Here is a 26,006-nt window from a genome sequence, read left to right as displayed (position 1 = left end):
TCGTTAATGACATTTTTAGTCATCTTATCGGCAGGTTTGTGGTGATATACCTAGATGATATTTTAATTTATTCGTCGGATCTGAAAACACATGAGGTGCATGCCAGACAGGTACTGCAGGTCCTACGAACGAATAAATGATATGCTAAAATTGAAAAGTGTGTTTTCGCCGTTCAGGAAATACAGTTCCTAGGGTATTTATTATCTGCTTCAGGTTTCCGTATGGATCCTAGGAAGATCCAGGCAATTTTAGATTGGGATCTTCCTGAGAACCTCAAAGCACTGCAACGGTTCTTGGGCTTCGCAAATTTCTATAGAAAATTCATTAAAAATTATTTGGTGATTGTAAAACCCCTTACTGACATGACTAGGAAGGGGACTGATTTTTCTAAATGGTCTGACGCCGCTAAAATTGCTTTTTCCTCTCTAAAAGAGAGGTTTACCTCGGCACCTGTACTAATCCAACCTGATGTCTCCCAGCCTTTTATTGTTGAAGTAGATGCGTCAGAGGTGGGAGTGGGGGCTGTGCTGTCTAAGGGTCCGTCTCCTGGCAAATGGCGTCCTTGTGCTTTCTTTTCTAAAAAAACTATCTGCAGCAGAGAAGAACTATGATATTGGCAATAGGGAACTATTAGCTATTAAACTAGCGTTTGAAGAATGGCGTCACTTTTTAGAGGGGGCAATCCACCCCATCACTGTGATTACGGACCACAAAAACCTTCTGTACCTCGAATCAGCTAAGCGTCTCACCCCTAGACAAGCTAGGTGGTCGCTATTTTTTACCAGGTTTAACTTTGTTATTACCTATGGTCCTGGGGCAAAAAATGCCAAGGCAGATGCATTATCGCGTTGTTTCCCTGGAGGGGGTAATGTGAGTGATCCGGTACCCATTCTACAAAGAGGAGTGGTTGTCTCTGCGGTACACTCTGTTCTGGAGGGGAAGGTGTTAGAGGCCCAGGGGGACGCCCCGGTCTCTTGCCCCTCAGAGAAATTGTTTGTACCGTTGAACCTGCGTCTCGAATTATTAAAGGAACATCATAATTTGGCACTTGCTGGGCACCCGGGTAGTAAAGCAACCTTGGAGCTATTGTCTCGTCGTTTTTGGTGGCCAAGGTTGCGTCAGGATGTAATGGATTTTGTGTCTTCTTGTTCTACTTGTACGCGCGCGAAAGTCTCTCATACACGTCCAGCAGGGTCTTTATTGCCACTTGTCATTCCCAATAGGCCATGGACACATCTGTCAATGGATTTTATCACTGACTTACCTTTGTCTGCGGGTAAAACAGTTATCTTGGTAGTAGTGGACAGGTTTAGCAAAATGGTACACTTCATTGCGTTACCCGCACTACCTAATGCTAAGACTCTTGCTCAGGTATTCATCAGTGAAATCGTGAAGCTTCACGGGGTCCCTTCCGATGTTGTTTTTGGATCGGGGAACCCAGTTTATTTCTAAGTTTTGGAAAGCTTTTTGTTTCTGTTTGGGGGTACACTTGTCCTTTTCCTCAGCTTTCCATCCTCAGTCGAATGGACAGACTGAGCGTACCAACCAAAACCTTGAGACATATCTAAGATGTTTTGTGTCTGAAAACCAAGAGGTGTGGTCATCATATTTACCGTTAGCCGAGTTTGCCATAAATAATCGCCGTCAGGAATCTACTCGCAAGTCACCATTTCTTGGTGCATATGGTTTTTATCCCCAATTCTGTACTTTCAAAGAGGGGGGGTCTTCTGGGGTTCCCGAAGAGGAACGGTTTTCGTCGTCTCTTTCATCTGTATGGCAGAAAGTGCAAGCTAATTTGAAAAATATGGGAGGTAAATATAAATGCATGGCTGATAAGAAACGGTCGCCAGGTCCGGACCTAGGAGTGAATGACTATGTGTGGTTATCTACTAGGAATATTAAATTAAAGGTTCCCTCTTGGAAACTGGGTCCTAGGTTTATTGGTCCTTACAAAATAGTAGCCATCATTAACCCCGTGGCTTTTCGCCTGGAGCTACCTCAGACTTTTAAAATTCATAACGTCTTCCATAAGTCGTTACTCAAAAAGTATGTTCCACCTCTAGAACCATCACCGCTGCCACCCCCTCCTGTTATTGTGGATGGTAATCTAGAGTTTCAAATATCCAAAATTTGTTGATTCTCGTCGGGTCCGCCGTTCTCTTCAATATCTGGTGCATTGGAGGGGTTACGGTCCCGAGGAAAGAATGTGGGTTCCTGCGTCTGAGGTAAACGCCGACAGGTTAGTTCGGGTTTTTCATGCCTCTCATCCTGAGAGACCTAGTCCTGAGTGTCCGGAGGCCCCTCTTGGAAGGGAGGGTACTGTTACGAGGGTGTCAAGAGCCACGTCTGACTCCGTTATACCCGGGGTCAGGAAGTCACAGCAGGTGGCTGCACGATCGATGTACAAAGACAGTGCTGTTTCGTAATGGTAGCTTTCTGGGTTTGCCTTGCAATCCTTTTTGGCTCACTCAGGGATCCGTAGCTTCTCCTCCTCAGCTGTTTCTTGTCCAGCAATCCCAACCTCCTTATATTCCCATCTCCCACTTCTCTGGTTGCCAGATATAGAGCTTCCTGCCTGGACTTCTATACTGACCCACTGGAGCTGAGTAGCTGAGATCCCTGGTTGTTGTTCCAGAGTGTTACCCTCCGGATCCATCGGATCCCTGTTGGGCCTTGGTGGTCTGCTGTTGTCGCCCACCTGGGATTATATGTTTGTCTGTATTGTCTGTCCTCTCCTTGGTGTTTTCCTCTTAGTGTCAGTGGTGCGGACTAGTGATCCCACCGCCCTGTTCACTACACAGGTCTCATCTTAGCGAAAGCCAGGGTTTAGGCACGTGATCAGCGTACGGGTGAGGAACCCATCTAGGGACGTCAGGGCAGTCAGGTGCCAGCCGCAAGGTGAGTCAGGGGTCACCACCTTTCCCTCTCCCTTGGACAGGGCCTTCCCATTTCCCTCCCTTTGCGTGACGCCAGTCATTACATCGTCAAAACCGGAGAGGGGGAGGGGTCTGCCTTTATGTAAAGTACTGTCTAAAGCCCACACTCCATGAAGATACATGTGAGGGACATGAACATGTGGAGTCACTGTGGGTAGAGATACATGGAGCTAAAAAGAACAATAATAAATTGCTAATAGGAGTTTATTATAAACCACCTAATATACCAGAGCCCACAGAAAATCTGCTACTAAATGAGATAGACAAGCCGGCAAATCATAATGAGGTGATTATTATGGGGGACTTCAACTACCCAGATATAGACTGGGAAACTCCAACTTGTATATCTCAAAAAGGAAACAGGTTCTTGGCAATAACCAAAGACAATTACCTCTCCCAACTGGTTCAGGACCCGACTAGAGGGACGGCCATACTGGACTTAGTATTAACCAATAGGTCTGACAGAACAACAGACGTGCAGGTTGGGGGAAACCTGGGAAATAGTGACCATAAAGTAATAACCTTCCAATTATCATTCAAAAGAGCGTTTCTACAGGGAGGAACAAGCAAATGTGGTGCCAATATTCAAAACGGTCCAAAAACAGAGCCTGGAAACTATAGGCCGGTAAGTTTAACATCTGTTGTGGGTAAACTGTTTGAAGGTTTTCTGAGAGATGCTATGTTAGAATTATATACAAAGTCCCTTTTAGAGACTCTCGGGATATTATTTGAAATACTGAAGTGGTCTGTAGGACCAAAAATCCCTTTAGGGGTCTCTAACTAATATTTAAAATCTTATCTTTATTAAGTTCATTTTGAGACAAACACACACAGAAGAAAAAAAATAAACTATTTAAAAATATCAGTATGCAGTGAGGTATAAAGTGATTAATTGTATCACTACTGGTTGCTGACTCCAACCCACTCCTTACTACTCAATGCCTTTGGGGTGCATGGACAGTGGTGTATTCCAATTGGAACTATCGTGATATGGGATCTAATTAGTTCTATAGGAACCCCTAGTTGGTTAATATCATCCAACTTTTATTCATGGGGATGGTTGTCACTATATTTGCTATATTGTTGATAAATCTTCCTGGAATCCCCTTGTTAGAGGCTCCACCATCTATATAGCATTTGTGTCAATACGGGAGGCCAACTCCTATTTAATCCCTATGCAAGGGGTTGCAATTATAGCAACAATGTTACTGTCTTTTTGAGGTTGCTGCTGGCTGCTCCGTAACCCCAGATCGACACTTAACACAGAATCTGCGTGTATTTTTAAGGTTGATGCCGGTTACTACGTGACTTCAGGTCAACACTTAACACAGAGATCTGCGTGATAACTCTGCTGATGGCTATACTGGAGATCTCTATTACATTTGATAGAGATCAATATAGCAGTAATATGTGGCTGAGTCCCTCACTACGTTCTACTTTAGCTGACCATGCCGCTATTTTCGTCCCCTATGCTCCTCACTCCAAGCTGCCTAAAATGAGAGTACACTAAAACACCCCTCCCGACATGTTTCGCCACATGTGTGGCTTCGTCAGGGGATGTGGGGTATAAGTGTACGCACGCTCAACAAGACTTCCCTTTATGCACTGCGAGGTGCCGCCCATCTCTCTGACGTGGCCACTCCTAGACCGCTTCCTCCATTTGACATGTCCAATCACAGCAAGACGCGTCCTCTGACGCATATCCTGTGCGCTCCCCTGCTCCGTGCTCCGTCGCAGGTTATGACATATGATCGGGCGCTCCTCTCACATATGCCATCCACACTATGTCAATAGTGAGTGTGAATCTGGGTAGTGTCCGTGCCCCTCTGAATGACGTATAGCCTCTTACACCCCCGACCATTAACCCGTTCATGCCGGTCAGCCAGGATGCCCTGTAGTTCCCACAGAGGGATGCACTATAGATGTAATGCCCATATTCTGCCGTGTTAGAGCATCTCAACGGAAATAAGCAAATAACGCCATATCAGCATGGCTTCATGAGGGATCGGTCATGCCAAACTAATTTAATCAGTTTCTATGAGGAGGTAAGTTCTAGACTTGACAGCGGTGAATCAATGGATGTCGTATATCTGGACTTTTCCAAAGCATTGGACACTGTACCACATAAAAGGTTAGTATATAAAATGAGAATGCTCGGACTGGGAGAAAACGTCTGTAAGTGGGTAAGTAACTGGCTGAGGAATAGAAAACAGAGGGTGGTTATTAGTGGTACACACTCAGATTGGGTCACTGTCACTAGTGGAGTACCTCAGGGGTCAGTATTGGGCTCTATTCTCTTCAATATATTTATTAATGATCTTGTAGAAGGCTTGCATAGTAAAATATCAATTTTCGCAGATGACACTAAACTGTGTAAAGTAATTAACACTGAAGAGGACAGTATACTACTACAGAGCGATCTGGATAGACTGGAAGATTGGGCAGATAAGTGGCAGATGAGGTTTAACACTGACAAATGTAAAGTTATGCACATGGGAAGGAATAATGCAAGTCACCCGTACATACTAAATGGTAAAACACTCAGTAACACTGACATGGAAAAGGATCTAGGAGTTTTAATAAACAGCAAACTAAGCTACAAAAATCAGTGTCAGGCAGCTGCTGCCAAGGCCAATAAGATAATGGGTTGCATCAGAAGGGGCATAGATTACCGTGATGAGAACATAGTCCTACCAGTTTACAAATCATTAGTCAGACCACAGTTGGAGTACTGTGTACAGTTCTGGGCCCCTGTGAACAAGGCAGATATAGCAGAGCTGGAGAGGGTCCAGAGGAGGGCAACTAAAGTAATAACTGGAATGGGGCAACTACAGTACCCTGAAAGATTATCAAAATTAGGGTTATTCACTTTAGAAAAAAGACGACTGAGGGGAGATCTAATTACTATGTATAAATATATCAGGGGTCAGTACAGAGATCTATCCCATCATCTATTTATCCCCAGGACTGTGACTGTGACGAGGGGACATCCTCTGCGTCTGGAGGAAAGAAGGTTTGTACACAAAAATAGAAGAGGATTCTTTACGGTAAGAGCAGTGAGACTATGGAACTCTCTGCCTGAGGAGGTGGTGATGGTGAGTATAATAAAGGAATTCAAGAGGGGCCTGGATGTATTTCTGGAGTGTAATAATATTACAGGCTATAGCTACTAGAGAGGGGTCGTTGATCCAGGGAGTTATTCTGATTGCCTGATTGGAGTCGGGAAGGAATTTTTTATTCCCCTAAAGTGAGGAAAATTGGCTTCTACCTCACAGGGTTTTTTTTTTGCCTTCCTCTGGATCAACTTGCAGGATGACAGGCCGAACTGGATGGACAAATGTCTTTTTTCGGCCTTATGTACTATGTTACTATGTATGTACTATGTAATCGAAATACTTGCAGGCTTGTATTAGCTAATGCAGGTCATGTTTTGGGAATATCTCAGGAACGGTACATCCTAGAGAACTGAAACCCCCACAAGATTTCTTTCCAGGTAGCAAGGGATGTGTATACCAAGTTTCGCAGAAATCGATGGTTGCGTTTTTGAGTGATCGCGGAACATACACACATACATACATACGTCCTTTTTTATATACAGTCAGGTCCATAAATATTGGGACATCGACACAATTCTAACATTTTTGGCTCTATAAACCACAATGGATTTGAAATGAAACGAACAAGATGTGCTTTAACTGCAGACTGTCAGCTTTAATTTGAGGGTATTTACATCCAAATCAGGTGAACGGCAACAGTTTGCATATGTTCCTCCCACTTGTTAAGGAACCAAAAGTAATGGGACAGAATAGTAATCATAAATCAAACTTTCACTTTTTAATACTTGGTTGCAAATCCTTTGCAGTCAATTACAGTCTAAAGTCTGGAATGCATAGACATCACAAGACGCTGGGTTTCATCCCTGGTGATGCTCTGCCAGGCCTCTACTGCAACTGTCTTCAGTTCCTGCTTGTTCTTGGGGCATTTTCCCTTCAGTTTTGTTTTCAGCAAGTGAAATGCATGCTCAATCGGATTCAGGTCAGGTGATTGACTTGGCCATTGCATAACATTCCAATTCTTTCCCTTAAAAAAAACTCTTTGGTTGCTTTTGCAGTATGCTTTGGGTCATTGTCCATTTGCACTGTGAAGCACTGTCCAATGAGTTCTGAAGCATTTGGCTTAATATGAGCAGATAATATTGCCCGAAACACTTCAGAATTCATCCTGCTGCTTTTGTCAGCAGTCACATCATCATTAAATACAAGAGAACCAGTTCCATTGGCAACCATACATGCCCACGCCATGACACTACCACCAACATGCTTCACTGATGATGTGGTATGCTTAGGATCATGAGCAGTTCCTTTCCTTCTACATACTCTTCTCTTCCCATCACTCTGGTACAAGTTGATCTTGGTCTTATCTGTCCTTAGGATGTTGTTCCAGAACTGTGAAGTCTTTTTTAGATGTTGCTTGGCAAACTCTAATCTGGCCTTCCTGTTTTTAAGGCTCACCAATGGTTTACATCTTGTGTTGAACCCTCTGTATTCACTCTAGTAAAGTCTTCTCTTGATTGTTGACTTTGACACACATACACCTACCTCCTGGAGAGTGTTCTTGTTCTGGCCAACTGTTGTGAAGGGTGTTTTCTTCACCAGGGAAAGAATTATTCGGTCATCCACCAGAGTTGTTTTCCGTGGTCTTCCGGGTCTTTTGGTGTTGCTGAGCTCACCGGTGTGTTCCTTCTTTTTAAGAATGTTCCAAACAGTTGTTTTTGCTATCTCTCTGATGGGTTTGTTTTGTTTTTTCAGCCTAATGATGGCTTGCTTCACTGATAGTGACATCTCTTTGGATCTCATTTTCAGAGTTGACAGCAACAGATTCCAAATGCAAATAGCACACTTGAAATGAACTCTGGACCTTTTATATGCTCATTGTAATTGGGATAATGAGGGAAAAACACACCTGGCCATGGAACAGCCGAGAAGCCAATTGTCCCATTACTTTTGGTTCCTTAACAAGTGGGAGGCACATATGCAAACTACTGTAATTCCTACACTGTTCACCTGATTTGGATGTAAATACCCTCAAATTAAAGCTGACAGTCTGCAGTTAAAGCACATCTTGTTCGTTTCATTTCAAATCCATTGTGGTGGTGTATAGAGCCAAAAAATTTTGAATTGTGTCGATGTCCCAATATTTATGGACCTGACTGTATATAGATACAAATTAATGTCTGTTTGTCTGTCAGTTCTTTATAGGCAGCCAAACGCCTGAACCGTTGGACATTAAATTTGGCACATTGGTACATGGGGTGTCTGCGGAGGTTTTTGTAAAGCTCTCAGCTCTCTAGGACATACAGTTCTTGAGATATTCTCAAAAATATATTAGCCAATAGAAGTTGGCAGGTCCTTCCGTCATATCCTGACATTCATACAGTCACATGACCTTTATTAGCCAATAGAAGCTGGCAGGTCCTTAAGTCTTAACATACACACAGATTAACTGTTGAATGGATAACAATTTGACATACTAGGTGTATGACACTATTAACTGCCTGAATAAAGTACGTTTAAAAGCATTTTATTAAATATCAAATAAAAATTGGTTCTCCACCACATTCAAAAATCAGGCTGGTGGTGCGAGTTAGAGTCTGGAATCTCGTAAGAATATGTACCAGCTCTGCAAAACTCACACCCCCACAAATATCTCAGTGAAGAGTATAGGGGCTGAAAAAAAGCCCACACATAAAGTGGCGTGATGGGAGTCCAGGTCACTATACTGGGTCTGTACTGCTATACTATGTGACTCCAATGTAGATTGGAGTAAAAGGTACAACCACTGGTGGTATTATTATGAGTGGGCTTTTTTTCAACCCCTATACTCTTCACTGAGATATTGGTGGGGGGTGTGAGTTTTGCAGAGCTGGTACATATTCATACAAGATTCCAGACTCTAACTTGCACCACCAGCCTGATTTTTGAATGCGGTGGAGAACCTATTTTTATTCGATATTTAACATACACACAGTTTTACGCCATGTTTCCATGAAAACTCACTGTTATAGGTCACTGTTAAGGAGGTGGAATGCTGTGGAGGTCACTTTTAAGGGGGCAGGGAGCTGTGGAGGTCATTGTTACAGGGGGTGGGATGCTGTGGTGCTAACTGTTAAGAGATAGTGATGCTGTGAAGGTCACAGTTAAGGGGGCAGGGCGCTGTGGAGCTCACAGTTCAGGGACCAAGGCCTCGTGAAGGTCATTGTTAAAGGGGGTGGGGTGCTGTGGAGGTTATGTTATGGAGGACTGTTTGGAACAAATCCAATAAACACACCAACAATTCATACTCGGGCACTTTTTCTAGTGCTTTCTATAAATCCGTTCCTGTACACGTCCTCAGTCCATCTGTTACACTGTGTACCCATATCTAACACAGTAATATTTCCCAGATTCTTCAGGTTTCACTCCAGTGAGTTTAAGATAAACTTCTCCTTTATTTGTGTCTCTTGTTAGAGTTAAACGTCCCTGAAGAGACTGGGTGTAATATTTGCTATCTTGATAGAGAATTCTCCCCAACCACTCCAGGCCTTTCCTTTCAGGTTGTCGGATCCAGTGTACACCATACATGTTAGTGCTGACAGTAAGGGAGGCCCCGGTCACTTTACAGGTCATGTCCAGAGTCTCTGAAGGCTTCACAATCCCAGGACCAGACTCCACTAGTGAGATCTGTGAAGTGACACCTGTACATAAAAACAAGAAAATATGATACTTCTCACTTGGACTTCATGTCATTAGTGGCTTTTCTATGGTATTATTAGTAAATCACACTTACCCTGCATTGTGTGTAGAACATAGAGCAACCACAGGAGGGTCTGCACGTGTGACATGATAAATTATAGTGAAACTCAGATCAGGAACTGCAGAATGGAGTTTCCTGGAGTTTTTTTCCTCTATTTGTACAACAATTTAATCTGAATATCTTTACATATATTTACATAGCCCATTCAACAAAAATAGGGGAGGGGATTTATGATGAGGTTAATATTTGAAGTCGGTTTTGCTTCACTCTGTGTGAACTTTAAAGGGGTTATCCAATCCTGTAAAAAGCCCCCCAATATGCTGGCCCCCCACACTGAATATACTTACCTGGGTCCCCTCTCTCTACGCCGCTCCTGGTCCTCGTACCGCCGCTACTGCTTCTCCCTGGGCGCGGATGAAAACATCCAGTGTCGGGAGGGAGCAGCCAATGGCAGGCGGGGACGGGGGGGAACCTCCCTAGCATCACGGGGAGAAGTGGCAGTGCGGGGACCAGGAGCGGCGCAGGGAGCAGGGACCCAGGTAACTATATTCATTGTGGGGGGCCTGGCATATGGGGGAACATTTTAGAGGATGGATAACCCCTTTAAGCCACATTTATAAAATGTCCCATTTTGTTAGATAAATTTGTCTTATCCAATTTGTCTTTTCAAATTTGTCTGCTCCAATTTTCCTACTGCGACTTTTTTTTGCAACTTTGTTAAGTTCTCAAAAATAAATCTGGAGTGAAACTCATTAACATAGCTAACCACTCCCACTTTTCCACCCACATTTCAAATCTGGACTGGTGTAAGAATGCACAAAGTCACCAAATTATTTCGCAAGTGGCGCCAGAAAGTCACAAAAGCCCTATTTTGCAATTTTTTTAAACCATAATTCTGGAGTCAAGGCATGATAAAGCAGGGCCATAATGCTTGCAATGTTTAATTTGGAGCTACTAATTATTTTTATCTTTTTCTTTTTTCTTTTTTACAATGATATTTTTTCCAAGTAGTCTTTTCAAACCCAATCTCAAATCAGAGTATAAAGCATACAGTCATCAGAGACAGTATATGGTAAAGTATAATATGACTGATTAACATGAAAAATCAATAGTGCTAGCTAGTCCCTACAACATCTACTTTAGAAGCAGTAATATTATTTGTCATGTAGGCTCTGGTGGTCTCTAAATGCCAGGTCATATTTACTGTAATCCATTGGTTAAAACAAGGATTTTATTCCAAGGTATTCTACAGTAAATTGGGATTTTCAGGAAATGTTCGATTCCATAGTGCTACTAAGTGTCAAGGCCTTTAGCCATTGCAAACAGGGCCTTCCTATCAATTTCAGCTATAATACATCTTGAACCATGTACACTGCAGCTAGAGCTCCATTACAGATTTGCCGACACCATTTAAATATCATCCACAATGTGGAATTTGAATTGTTTGTCTAATATACATTTTTCCCAATCTTTACTTTAAGGCATGTGCAGCGAGTCCCTGAGGAGCTGGTGCATAGTAGTGTTGTGCACGAATATTCGTATTACGAATTTTTATCGCGAATATTTAGAATATAGTGCTATATATTGGTAATGATGAATATTAGTTTTTTTTGTTTTTTTTTAACACAGTACACGTCAGGTAATCATCCCTCCCTTCTTCTAGCTTGTGGGCCAATGAGAAGGCTTTGTCACAGCTTAGCAACATCCCTTGCAACCAATAGGAAAGTTGCCTACCCCTTACCATATAAGAACCTCCCCAGCAGCTATTGTCTAAAGTTTATTGCAGTTATGAAAGAGACAGCAGTGTCATTGCTGTGCTCTGTGCTTTGTTGTATTACATTAGACAGTTAACTTATATATATATATATATATATATATATATATATAATTCAGATAGTTAGGGGGAGATAGTCAGTGTAGGTTAGATTGATCTACAGTGTAGCTGATAGGTTCTGCTGTCCATACATACATGCTACAGACATAGTGCTGTGATGTCACAAGTTGCACATATTGTGAAAAAATATGCGCATCATTAACCCCTTCACGACTGCAATCCGTCTATATATGTGATAACTGCACATACCCCGTGCAGCTACCACGTGTATAGACGTCATGGCAGTTCATTAATCCAAGCGCTGCAAAGCGCTTGGATTAAAGCTTCTGCCCTTGCCCTGCTGCTGTCACGGACAGCATACAGTCTAGTAATGCCGGCAAGGGACCAATCAGAGTGGTCCCTTGCCGGCAATCGATCCGATTGGTTAGTCTGTGCAGACCAACCAATCGGATCGCGGCAGTGTTAAAATGCCGGTTTCAGGCTCTGATCTGCGCTCTGCAGATCAGAGCCTGAAATCAGGTAATGTGTAATGAAGCCCCCCAATCTGTGCCCCCGATCTTTGCCCCCTTCCTGTGCGCCTCCAACCCCCCCCACCCCTCCTGTGAGCCGGGCCTCCGATGCGATCCCCGCCCCCCATCCATTTTTTGTACCCCTGATGCGGTCCGCCACCTCCCCCCCATGCTTGCATCAGACCCCCAAATGTGCCCCCTCCTGCTGGCCATGCCCCCCTTTACAGCGCTGCCCCCTATCTGTGCCTCCTGCCCCCAATGCGGTCCCCCTGCTTTATTTGATGTCGGCGGCTCCATTCCTGAGCCGCCGACATCAGCAGCGAGTGTCAGCTGTATGCTGACACTCTGCTGTAACCCCTTAGATGCCGCGGTGCGGCATCCATGGGGTTAATAGAGGGAGGGGGCTCCCTCTCTCAACCATCGGGGCTGCCGCGCTGTGATTGCAGCGCCAGATGGTTGCCATGGCAACCGGACGCTTTGCAAAAGTGCCTGGGGTTGCCATCTACAGGACATTTGATAGTATTGTACTTTGCAATGCAAAAGCATTGCAAAGTATAGTACAGCCATCAGCCCCACTGGATCTTCAAGATCCAAGTGGGACTTGATAAAAAAAAATGTGAAAATAATAAAAGTAAAAATAAATAAATAAATAAAAATGTAATTTAAATAAATAAATTGCCTTTTCCTATAAAAAATGAAAAAGAAAAAAAAAACTAGACATATTAGGTAACAACTTCTTTATAAATATATTACATGATCGACCCCATACGATAAACACCATAAAAAATAAAAACTGTGTCAAAAAAGCCATTTTTGTCACCTTATACCACAAAAAGTGCAACACCGAGCGATCAAAAAGGTGTATGTCCTACAAAATGGTACCAATAAAACCGTCACCTCATCCCGCAAAAAATTAGACCCTACATAAGAAAATCGCTCAAAAACTAAATAAACTATAGCTCTCAGAACATGGAGACACTAAAACATAATTTTTTTATTTCAAATATGCCATTATTGTGTTAAAGTGAAATAAAAAAAAAAGTGTACATATTAGGTATTGGTGCGTCCGTAACAACATGCTCGATACAAATATCACATGACCTAACCCCTCAGGTGAACACCGTAAAAAATAAAAAATAAAAACAGTGCCAAAAAGCAATTTTTTGCACCTTACACCACAAAAAGTGCAACACCGAGCGATCAAAAAGGCGTATGTCCCACAAAATGATACCAATAAAACCGTCACCTCATCCCACAAAAAATGAGACCCTACATAAGAAAATCGCTAAAAAAATTTAAAAAACTATAGTGCCAAAAAGCAATTTTTTCACCTTACATCACAAAAAAGTGTACATATTAGGTATTGGCGCGTCCGTAACAACATGCTCGATACAAATATCACATGACCTAACCCCTCAGGTGAACACCGTAAAAAATAAAAAATAAAAACAGTGCCAAAAAGCAAATTTTTGCACCTTACACCACAAAAAGTGCAACACCGAGCGATCAAAAAGGCGTATGTCCCACAAAATGATACCAATAAAACCGTCACCTCATCCCACAAAAAATGAGACCCTACATAAGAAAATCGCTAAAAAAATTTAAAAAACTATAGTGCCAAAAAGCAATTTTTTCACCTTACATCACAAAAAAGTGTACATATTAGGTATTGGCGCGTCCGTAACAACATGCTCGATACAAATATCACATGACCTAACCCCTCAGGTGAACACCGTAAAAAAATAAAAATAAAAACAGTGCCAAAAAGCAATTTGTTGCACCTTACACCACAAAAAGTGCAACACCGAGCGATCAAAAAGGCGTATGTCCCACAAAATGATACCAATAAAACCGTCACCTCATCCCACAAAAAATGAGACCCTACATAAGAAAATTGCTAAAAAAATTAAAAAAAACTATAGTGCCAAAAAGCAATTTTTTCACCTTACATCACAAAAAGTTCAACACCAAGCGATCAAAAAGGCATATGCCCCCAAAAATAGTACCAATAAATCTGGCACCTTATCCCCCAGTTTCCAAAATAGGGTCACTTTTTGGGAGTTTCTACTGTAGGGGTGCATCAGGGGGGCTTTAAATGGGACATGGCATCTAAATACCAGTCCACCAAAAACCATACAGCGTTCCTTTTCTTCTGCGCCCTGCCGTGCGCCCTTATATCAGTTTACGACCACATGTGGGGTGTTTCTGTAAACCGCAGAATCAGGGTAATAAATATTGAGTTTTGTTTGGCTATTAACCCTTAATGTGTTAAAGAATTTTTTTTTATAAAATAGAAAATCTGCCAAAAAAGTGAAATTTTTAAATTTATTCTCCATTTTCCTTTAATTCTTGTGGAACACCTAAAGGGTTAACAAAGTTTGTAACATCAGTTTTGAGTAACTTGAGGGGTGTAGTTTCTACAATGGGGTCATTTATGGTGTGTTTCCACTATGGAAGCTCCACAAAGTGACTTCAGATCTGAACTGGTCCTTAAAAAGTGGGTTTTGGAAATTTTCTTAAAAAGTTTAAGAATTGCTTCTAAACTTCTAAGCCTTCCAATGTCCTAAAAAAATAAAATGACATTTATAAAATGATGCCAACGTAAAGTAGACATACTGTATGGGGAATGTTAAGTAATAAATGTTTTATGAGGAATCACTCTCTGTTTTAAAAGCAGAGAAATTAAAATTTTGAAAATTGCAAATTTTTCTAACTTTTTGGTAAATTTGGGATTTTTTCATAATAAAGGTGAAATATATTGACTCAAATTTATAATTATCATGAAGTACAATGTGTCACAAGAAAATAATCTCAGAATGGCTTGGATAAATAAAAGTGTTCCAAAGCTTTTACCACATAAAGTGACGTATGTCAGATTTGCAAAAAAATGGCCTGGGCAGAAGGGCGAAAACTGGCCCGGGGTAGAAGGGGTTAATTTGGACACATTTCAGCATTTGAACAGTACCTTTATTCCTCAATCCTTGTTTGCGAGTTTATGGAAATAAAGACACATTGGGGGACAGTTATCAAAATGAGTGCAAATGTAACAGGGTGCCGGCCGTGCGCTTCCTCCTTGCAGCACCGCCAGCACCCCACTGACAGAGAGGGAGGAGGAGCTGGCGTCGGATGTGGCCAGCGTCCTCGTCTCTCTGGCAACAAGGGAGGGGGGGACCCGGCAGTGCGCGCTTCCTCAGCGTGGCCGCGTTCTCCGTCCCTAGGCAACAAGCAGGGGCAGGAATGAGCGCCGACGGTGATGAGTCAGCACTCAGAGTAGTGGCTGGGGCTGAAGCCGGGTCATGTGACACTGGCCACATCACGTGACCATTCAGTCTGGCCTATTTAACAGGCAACTTGCTGGCCACAAGTTGCCTGTGATTGGTCTTATATTCACCAGCGTATTTCCTGCATGTCTGTTTGTAGAACTTGACCTCGGCTTGAGTTTGACTACTGATCTTGTGTTTTCCCTATCTACTGACGTTACCTCCTGGTACTTGACCTCGGCTTCCATTTTGACCTGTTTTTGTCTATGGTGTGTTATTGCTTGTTTGGTTTCTACCCAGCCTGGTAGTTTACGATTCTGTCTTTGTCTCTTGTTTTCTCCACTTTGTTCCCTCCTTGTAAGTCCCTGCACTTACGTAAGCTATGGACTTAGTACGGATTGTGCAAGTAAGTAGGGATAGCGAGGTGGGCGGAGCTCAGGGCTGCACTTATCCATACCATTTGTGACAGAATCACAGGCCCTAACTATAACTATGGACGCCATGAGAGTCCTTACGGATCAGATGCAGAGCCTCGCACAAATAGTGCAGGACCTGGCAGAGATGCAGCAGCAGCAGGAGTTGCTTCAGAACCCGCCTATAGCGGCCTCCCCTCTTCAGAATCTTGAGCCTCATGTTAAGTTACCCTATCGATTTTCAGGAGACCGTAAGCATTTTTTGACATTTAAGGAGAGCGGCAAGCTCTATTTTCGTTTACGCCCACTCTTCGGGTTCTGAACAGCAAAGAATAGATATTATTATCTCTTTGCTGCAGGGAGACCTGCAAAAATGTGCTTATTCTCTCCCCACGGAATCCCCTTGTCTGACTACTGTTGAGGCGTTTTTTCAGGCGCTAGTGGTACTTTGCGATGAACCCGATAGGTCAAAAGTAGCAGAATGTCAATTAAAGTCTCTTAGGCAAGGTAACAGGCCGGTGGAAGAATATTGAACCACATTCTGAAAGTGGTGTGTTTCTTCTGGTTGGAACGATCCAGCTCTTAAGTGTCAGTTCAGGTTATGGCTCTCTGAAGACCTGAAAGATATGCTGGTCAGTTACCCCTCGCCGGATACCTTAGAACAGACAATGACTTTAGTCAGTTACCCCTCGCCAGGAAGTAGCTAAACCCAGTTCTTTGCCCTTGAGAACCGAATTGGAGGCTCGCCTGGAAGAGCCCATGCATCTCAGAGTTACCATGAGAAATCAAAGACGTCAGAGGGGTGCCTGCTTCTATTGTGGTGAAACTGATCATTGGTTGCGGCAATGTCCTAAACTTCTTCCTTCCAGGAGATTCCCACGTCCTGATGCCCAGAAGGATAACATACTCCCAGAGGTGGTAAGAAAGAAAGTATTGCTACCTGTGGTTATTTCTTTTGACACTTGTAAAGGATCTGGGCAGGAATTCATTGATTCTGGGGGGTCCGCTTCTAATTTTATTGACCACCAATTCGCCGTTTCCCTAGGTGTGCCCATTTTGCCTCTTACCAACCCTATTCACATTATTGTTATTGACTCCACTCATTTGGTGGAATATTGTACCCCTGAGATGACCTTGATAGTGGGGGCTATTCATACTGAGAAGTGCTCTTTTTTGATTTAGAAAAATCTTCCCGTGGAGATAGTTCTTGGTATGCCTTGGGTTGAGGTTCATAATTTAGCTATCAACTGGTCCACAGGTGAATTAGTGAAATGGGGGGTAAATTGTGGTTCCTGCTGTCTACCTGTTGTGCAAGCTAGTGTCTCTACGGAGTCGAAAATTCTTCCTAAGAATATTAGCGATTTTTCTGATGTTTTTTCCATGACCAAGGCTGACTTTCTTCCCCCTCATAGACCCTATGATTGTGCTATCGACCTCATCAAGGAGTCTAAGTACCCTAAGGGTCGTATTTATAATTTGTCTGGTCCAGAACAACAGTCTATGCGGGATTACTTGAAGGAATGTTTACAAAAAGTCATATTAGAGCCTCAGTTTCCCCCATGGGGGCGGGATTTTTCTTTGTGGGGAAAAAGGATGGCAGATTGATACCATGTATTGATTACAGGGAGTTAAATAAAATTACTATTAAGAACCGGTACTCTTTGCCGTTGATCCCTGACCTGTTTAATCAAACACTTGGAGCTCATTGGTTCACCAAACTTGACCTTAGGGGGCTTATAATCTTATCCGAATTAAGGAGGGGGATGAGTGGAAAACGGCCATTACAAATATCTAGTGATGCCCTTTGGCTTAAGCAATACACCGGCGGTTTTTCAAAATTTTGTCAATGACATCTTCAGACAATTTATTGGGAAATCCGTCATCATCTATTTAGATGATATTCTAATGTATTCACCTGACTGGGACTCGCATATTATACACACTAGGCAGGTACTGGAGGTTCTTCGGGAGAACCGCTTATTTGTTATGGGTGAGAAATCTATATTTGGAACTCAGGAAATATCATTTTTGGGATATATTCTCACACCTGAATCCTTTAAGAGGGATCCTGGGACGGTGCAGGCTGTTTTGATTGGGTACGACCCTCCTCTCTTAAGGCATTACAACGCTTTTTAGGTTTTTCGAACTATTATCGAAAGTTCATCAAAAAAATGTTCTGTTATCGCTAAGCCCCTCACAGATTTGTCGCTAGAGGCTATAGAGGCTTTTGAAACACTTTTGTTGACGCTCCTGTTTTGGCTCAACCAGACCAAGAGAAACCTTTTGTGGTTGAGGTGGATGCCTCTAAAGATGGGGTGGGGGCTGTACTCTCCCAAGGGTCACCAACCCTCACTAATTTAAGACCGTGTGCTTTCTTTTCTCGTAAGTTCTCTCTTACAGAGAGAAATTACGACATCGGAAATCGGGAATTACTCGCGATTAAATAGGATTAAATAGGCCTTTGAGGAATGGCGTCACTTTTTGGAGGGGGCTCAGTATCGGGTCACTGTACTTACTGATCATAAGAATTTAACGTTTTTGGAGTCGGCAAAGCGTTTGAATCCCAGACAGGCTAGGTGGGCATTGTTCTTTACTCATTTTAATTTCTACATTACTTTCAGGCCAGGAAGTAAAAATGTCAAAGGAGATGCCTTATCCCGAAGATTTAGTGCCTTTCAACCTCCTGACGTCCCACCAGAATCTACTATTGCAGGTATCATTTTGGCCTCTGTCTTGTCCGATTTGACTACTGAGATTACTGCGGGATAACACTTGGCTCCGGTACTTTCTCCTAAAGATAAGTTATTTGTCCCTGGTCATTTGCGACTCTGACTATTAGGTGAGTGTCATAATGCTGTCTTTAGTGGTCATCCGGGCATTAACGCCATCAAGGAACTAGTTGCCAGGTTTTATTGGTGGCCTACTTTGTCCAGAAATGTCTATTCATATGTATCCTCTTGTGAGGTTTGTGCCAGGTCCAAGACCCCTAGGTCTCGTCTGGTGGGTGAGTTGTGACCTCTACCCATCCCTAGTAGGCCTTAGTCTCATGTATCCATGGACTTTATTACCGATCTTCCGATTCATTTTATTCCTCTACCAAAGTTGCAGAATGCTAAAACCCTAGCCTCTCTTTTTGTTGACCACATAGTTTGTTTACATGATATCCCCGAGAATATTGTTTCTGATAGTTGTTCAGATTGTTTCAAAATTTTGGAGGGCTTTTTGCCATAAATTTAATGTTTCTCTGTCGTTTTCTTCGGCCTTCCATCTTGAGAACAACGGTCAAACTCAGTGGCGTACCTACCATATAGGCAGACCACGCAGCTGCTATGGGGCCCGTGAGGAAGAGGGGCCCGCAGTGGAGGAGAGGCCCCGCCCCCTAATTGCTCCGGTCTATCTTTCTAAAGCTAAAGGACCTTTGATGATGTCATCACAGGTCCTGTAAGGGAACTGCACAGTGTAAAGTGTAGTTCCCAGGTTAGAACAGTACATCTGCCAGGACCTGTGATGACATCATCTTCAGCATCACAGGTCCTGCAGGATCTAGCAAAGGAACTGCACCAAAAATGGTGTAGTTCCTAGGTTTGAAAGGTACATCTGCCAGGACCTGTGATGACATCATCACAGGTCCTTCAACCCCTAACAGTAAGTATTAGAAGTTCACAATCAGCTCTGCATTGATCCATACAGAGGTCCTCCACTTCTTGTCATTTACCCCCCCCCCCCATGCCCTGTTTTTACTGATTGCACACTCATGTATAATACTTCAGACAGGTACAGTGACCACTACATCATGTACCTCCCACACAGTGACCATAATGCATAACTGACCACATATTTCTATAAACAATGCATCTACAGTATTATACCTTGTATGCCTCACATCTATATATATATATACACACACTGCATATATTAAACAGTATTATAGATGCAATATATACAGATATATAATATATATTGCAGTGTACTGATATGTGAGGTACGAGGTATAATATATGCAGTGTGTACAGGTATATTGTATATACAGCAGTGTACTGATATGTTAGGTACGAGGTATAATAGAAGAAGTGTGTACAGGTATATTGTATATACAGTATTGGATTGATATGTGAGGTACGAGCTGTAATTTATACCTCACATATCAGTACACTGCTATATTTACTATATACCTGTACATACTGCATCTATTATACCTAGTACCTCACATATCAGTACACTGCTATATATACTATATATCTGTACAGACTGCATCTAATATACCCTGTACTGCACATATCAATACACTGCTGTATATACTATATACCTGTACACACTGCATATATTATACCATGTTCCTCACATATCAGTACACTGCTGTATACACTATACATCTGTACACACTGCATCTATTATACCTCTTTTGTCTGCCACGCCTGTTTTGTAATCCCAATCCGGCCCTGATGCATAAATTATAATACGCAGCAGCAAACATAGTTCATGGAACAAAGAGAGAGGCCTGGAATAGGTAGTGGGAGGGGCTATAAAAGGGGAATGGGGGCCCAATTTAGATTCTTGCTATGGGGCCCATTGATTTCTATGTACGCCCCTGCATGGCATAAGTACCTGAGTGGTGAACCGGATACCCCAACGCACGTTTCGCGTAAAGCTTCTTCAGGGGGAGAAGGTGTGTGTGTGTGTAGGGGAAGCTAATAGGGAAGCTTTTATAGCCATATAATCAATTAAAACCATAAACAGCTGGGAAGAGATGTGTGGCCACGCGTATGGAAAGGAGACGAGTGCGCTCCAGCGTGGAACGCATCGCGTCACTTCCGGTCATCGGATGGAACGCACCAGCGTCGTGGAACGCAGGGCCTCACTTCCGGTGCATGGGGATGAGGAAGGAAGGTATCGAAGCTGGAAACATACAGGTATATAGAAATGTATAAAGAATAAGTAAAGTATGACGTGGGGGATCCTACATTATAGTGACAACTAGATATACATATGTGAAGAATAATATATAAAGATCGGACGAACCGGAAGTGCGCTCCAAAGGCATGGAACGCAAGAAGCGATCACATGACCCGTGGAACGCACATAGCCGGACATCAGCAAAAGTGTAGTGCATAGACACTATAGGAGGCCAAATGGAATATAGCCATAAATATAGCCAACTAAATGTATGTAGATCGCTGAGTTAGATTCGCATTCTGATCACAGATTCTGTCCTATACTTTCCCTGAAATCACCAGCAGCATCCTCTCCCTACACTAGTAACAGCAGAGTGACGTGCAGCGCTACGTGACTCCAGCTTATATAGAGGCTGGGTAACATGCTACACTGCCCAATCACAGCCATGCCATTTGTAGGCATGGCTGTGATGGCTTCTAAGGTCAGACTGTTAAACGCTTGTTGATTGGCTGCTCTGCAGCCTTTCAAAAAGCACTAAGAAATCGCCGAACACCGAACCTGAACCCGAACTTTTACTGAAAACTTTGGGTTCGGGTCCGGGGTCCAAAAATCCTAAAGTTCGGTACGAACCCGAACTTTACAGTTCGTGTTCGCTCAACCCTATTTTTGAATCCATGTTTTTCTACCCACAGTGACTCCACATGTTCGTGTCCCTCACTTATACAGTATCTTCTCGGACTGTGGGCTTTAGACAGGACTTTACATAAAGGCAGACCCCTCCCCCTCTCCGTTTTTTGCAATCCATTTTGTACAGGTAAGTATTTGTAAAAAAAAATCTCCAGATCCTGGAATAAAAGTCCTGATATCTGTTCATTGTTCATAAAAATGATTATTCTCTCCACTTTGTGAAGTCGACACAGAATAAACCAGAGAGATAGAGAGTTCAGTGCTCAATGCAGTGATATTTCCAGTGTATTTATCCAGTTCTATAAATCAGTTTCTGTACACGTCCTCAGTCCACCTGTTACACTGTGTATCTAGCACAATAATATTTCCCAGATTCTTCAGGTTTCACTCCAGTGAGTTGAAGATAAACTTCTCCTTTATTTGTGTCTCTTGTTAGAGTTAGACGTCCCTGAAGAGACTGGGCATAATATTTGCTATTCTCATAACATATTAAACCCAACCACTCCAGTCCTTTCCCTTCAGGTTGTCGGACCCACGCTACACAATTCATGTTAGTGCTGTCAGTGAGGGAGGCCCCGGTCACTTTACAGGTCATGTCCAGAGTCTCTGAAGGCTTCACAATACCAGGACCAGACTCCACCATAGAGATTTGTGAAGTGACACCTGCAAATAAATAGGGACTTGTATAATAAGTGCAAATATTACTAGAATTTGTGTGATTTTGGCAGGAAATGAGACTCACATTGTAGAGTTAATATAACACAGAGTGACCAAAGTAGACTCTTCATGTTCAGGCTGAGGAGATAGAACTAGTCACTTCCAGGTCTGGTGCACAGTTCCTGATCATGGATGCTTCTACTCCTCTATTTATACAGAATGTATTTACATACATTTACATACACCCTGCTTGAGAGAACACAACCTTTATTACCTGGAGACCTTCATTCCCATATAACAGCTGGCGCTGAGCTACACTGAGCGCTGATTTACATATCACAGATTTTCAGTCTTTGAGTACAGCCACACATTCAGGTTTCTTGGTGTAGTTTTGAATCATACACCAGAAGTGGATTAAACAGAAAGAGAAGTAGCATCTGTCCTTAATCATTTTGTCTCCTTTTAACCCTCCTCTTATGTTAGCTTTCTGTTACTATCCATGATGTTAACGGGTCGGTTTTGACCCGTGTCTTAAATCAGCCATAAAATACCCTCTGAACAATTATTTATCATCCAATTTGTTTCTTACCTCTTGGATACCTTGTTAGGCTTCTTTATCCTTGAAAAGATTGGTTTTAATATTTTTGGTGTGACCCCTTAGACCTTTCTTTTGATAGCATACCTCTCATTTTCAAATTTAAAAAATGGTAAAATAAACCTCAATAGAATATTATAAGTAAATAAAAGGTTGTTATGTCACCAGAATGTTTCTGAGGAGTATTTGAACACATCTCTTAAATTTTTTTTTTATATTTTTATTTTTATTTTAATAACATTAACTATAATAACATTGATGGTGTTAGGGTCAATTTTGACCCATATATATTTACTTCAAGATAATAGCCAAAAGTCTTTTTTTTTTTTTTTAACATAAAACGTTCAGAAACAATGAAAAGCAAGTAATAATACAAAATGTAGACTTCCAAGGTCAAACAAACAACATACAATCAAGCAAGGCAAACCAATAGAAATCAAGTACTAGTTTCAAAGCATCTTTGTGCAAGAACTTGCATGTGTTTGTGTGGGTGTTTTTAGATGCATGTATTGCAAAAGCTGACACTTTTAGCATGTTCTTTGCAGATATATTTTTTACAGTGGAGGCATAATGTGTGTGTCTTTCTGTCCTCATTGCTGGGGCAGACCTGACACCTCTTTCTTTTAGAATCAGATGGCATCACTGGAGTTGTGGCTGTGGCTGTGCTGGTTGATGTTGAGGCAAGGCTAGATGATGATGAGGATGCTGGCACTGATTCTCTTTGTGTTGTTGATGGTGTGGATGGAGTGCTTGATGAACTCTGCATCTGTCACGGCTGCAGCAATTGGATCTCGAGACACCCGTTTCCTTTGCTCAATGTGTGCCTTGACAAGGGTACTTCCTAGCTCCTCGAGAAATATTCTCCGCTTGTTATTTTTTTTTGTGTTCCAACCTGGGTGGATGTGGGTCCATAACACAAATGCATTGTATGCAGACACATCTAGGATGTTAGAAAACACAGCCATCGGTCATCTTGACATATCTGCCTCTTGACTTGTCCCAGAGACTATCAGTGGCCTCATTATAGGATCTGTACACTCCAGCAAAAAGAAGAACACCAATATAAGCATCTAGGCATTCCTCATTTATTTCATTCCACATGTTGCCATGGACTTTTTTTCCTTCAAGGTTTGTCATTGCAATGATCACTTTTTTTTAGTGACAATGGCATGAACAGTTCAAAACATGTTTTGATGTCACTTACTCTCGTCACAGCAAACCTTGTGATCCCAGGGGTCATTTTGATTACATCTGCAGCAGCTGCCCTGCCATGTAAGTCAGGAGGTTCTGAACTCCAACAGATCTTACCACTTTTGGATTTGAATGTTTCAGCAGGAACAGCAGCAGGTTCAGCACTGGTGGCCTCCTCATCAGACTCATCAGATGTGTCTGTGTATTCTGGTTGATACTCTACTTCATCTTCTGCCTCAGAAACCTGCTCATCCATATCGCTATGCTGCTCTGTGTCCTCTGCCTCATTTTCATCCAAGATATAATCCAGTATTTGACTTCCTGCAAATCTTCTCACTCTTGCATGCTGCATATTGGAGATGATTACTCTGCAAGTCAGCAACTCTGAAATGTATTGGTTCTCTGTTTCTTTACTTTATTTAGAGAAGCAGACAAGCAGGCAAAGAGATCGGCCCCTCCCTAACTACAGCTCACAGGGCTGAGAGGTGATTGGCTGTCAGTGTTACTAAGCAGAGAGAGTGTTTAGGATTTCAGTTTTGGCACTTATTAGTGTCCTATAATCCTATATTATAACTGGGTCAGAATTGACCCTAACACCATAAACGTCTTAATTTTCACCACAGTATTTTATAATTTAGTGAAAAGGATTCTTTTTCTATTACATTGTTTAAATAGAGGTTCCTGACAAAGTAAAAAAATCTTGATGCAATAAACAAATTTATGTGATACTTATAGACATTCAAAACCTGAAAACGGGTCGGTTCTGACCCTAACATAAGAGGAGGGTTAAGATCCTCACCTGATTTATATCTTCAAAAACCACATTAAAAGAACTGCATGTGTGACCATACCCTTAACCTTACCCATGATTTACTATTGGGGCTTTTTCTGTACCATTTATCTTTAAGACTTCATGATTTATTTGGTGCCAAATTCAGCATCCACGGTCTTTTCAGTGAATGTGGTTTATTGTTTGTGTTGACTCACTATTCTGCCATTATGTGCACAGGTGTAGGAAAAGGTCATGATAAAGGACAACTGTTGACAACTTAAAGGGGTTGTCCCATGAAAAATATTCCACATTTTTCAAATCATCACCCGGAACTGAATACTTTTGTAATTGCGAGTAATTAAAAAATTAAAGCTACTGAGTTATTTAATGAAATCTAACTGTATAACGCCACCTGCTGTTTGCCCTTTTTCTAATTTCTCTGTCCTGCTCCCTGAGATGAAAGCAGATGCTCAGTCCCATCCTTTAACTGCTACCAGCTGCAGCAGAAAGGACATTTCCCTGCTAAATATAGCAGAACAATTGGAGCATTGAACGGGGAGATCTCTGGATCCAGGTGAGGTACAAGGTTTGTTCTAGCTTTGTTAGAAAGAGGTTGTCATGTCACTAGATTATGTATGATTTTTACATTATTTATGGAATAATCCCTTTAAAGATGTGTTCACACTTCAGTTATTTGATCAGGTATTAACATCAGTTATTGTGAGCCAAAACCAGTAGTGAAGCCTACTCATAAATAATGTATAATGGAAAGATCTGCACCTGTTCTGTGTTTTTGACCCACACCTGGTTTTGGCTCGAAATAACTGATAACTGAAGTGTGAACTTGGCCTAAGTCTTAATCCTTTGTGAATTGTGTTTTTTCACCCTTTATTTTGCGTCATTTCACACAAATATGGACAATCTTCTCCCATTTGCTCCATAAAGCAACCCTTGACACAAATAAGGACAAAAAGTAAACTGTAATTTCAACACTGTGGTAACCCACAGAACTCTACAGCCAATAAGAATGTATATCTAGTGAGTTAATAGAATACCGTCATGGCCATTCACTTCTTACCACATGGTGGACAGTGTCTCAAAGGCGTCATGGCTGTCCCATGTGGCCATGTACTACTTCTCCATTAAAGATGTAACCAGTCAACCAATATGTCAGGATCAGGGACTTAGATTCAGGAGAAGTGCCTGCAGGGTCACACTGGACCTCCCTCTGTCAGCACTCCTTCCTGAAACTGATAAATTTTAGCTGCCACCACCACTCGTCATAGGAGGCTGACGAGACACCTTTGCATTAAATAACACCTAAGTACTCTCTAGAGCTGCTAGCAATCACAGGGTTAATAAATCAATCTAGGTAACACTTCTTCTAAGGTCATGGAATCGTTAGAACACAAGAAAGCTCTTATTAAAGTGAAGTTTTAATATAAAAAAAAGAACAGTGCGTACAAA

At 42.1% G+C, this 26,006-nt stretch overlaps 1 protein-coding gene and 1 gene segment (V, D, J or C); both read right to left on the bottom strand.

The window, feature by feature from the left end:
* Positions 1–26,006, bottom strand: part of LOC120989007 — a 769,594-nt gene that overhangs the window by 464,634 nt on the left and 278,954 nt on the right. Inside the window, exons 1-2 of one of the 7 annotated variants that reach the window (XM_040416845.1) lie at positions 22,067–22,164; positions 21,666–21,987 (exon numbers count right to left, since the gene is read on the bottom strand). The exons of 4 other annotated variants lie outside the window; for them this stretch is intronic. In XM_040416845.1, coding sequence (XP_040272779.1) covers positions 21,666–21,987; positions 22,067–22,112 — 368 coding nt within the window. In that variant the 5' untranslated portion in view covers positions 22,113–22,164. Of the gene's footprint in view, positions 1–21,665; positions 21,988–22,066; positions 22,165–26,006 lie in introns of those variants that run through there. 2 more of the 7 variants (XM_040416844.1, XM_040416846.1) reach the window with 2 other exon arrangements.
* LOC120989010 overlaps positions 1–26,006 on the bottom strand; it is a 369,628-nt gene that overhangs the window by 326,059 nt on the left and 17,563 nt on the right.

Source organism: Bufo bufo, chromosome 2, assembly GCF_905171765.1.
Source record: "Bufo bufo chromosome 2, aBufBuf1.1, whole genome shotgun sequence".
In the NCBI taxonomy this organism is placed as follows: domain Eukaryota; kingdom Metazoa; phylum Chordata; class Amphibia; order Anura; family Bufonidae; genus Bufo; species Bufo bufo.
The sequence above is the reverse complement of the archived record's forward strand: the minus strand, read 5'-3'. Positions and strand labels throughout refer to the sequence as shown.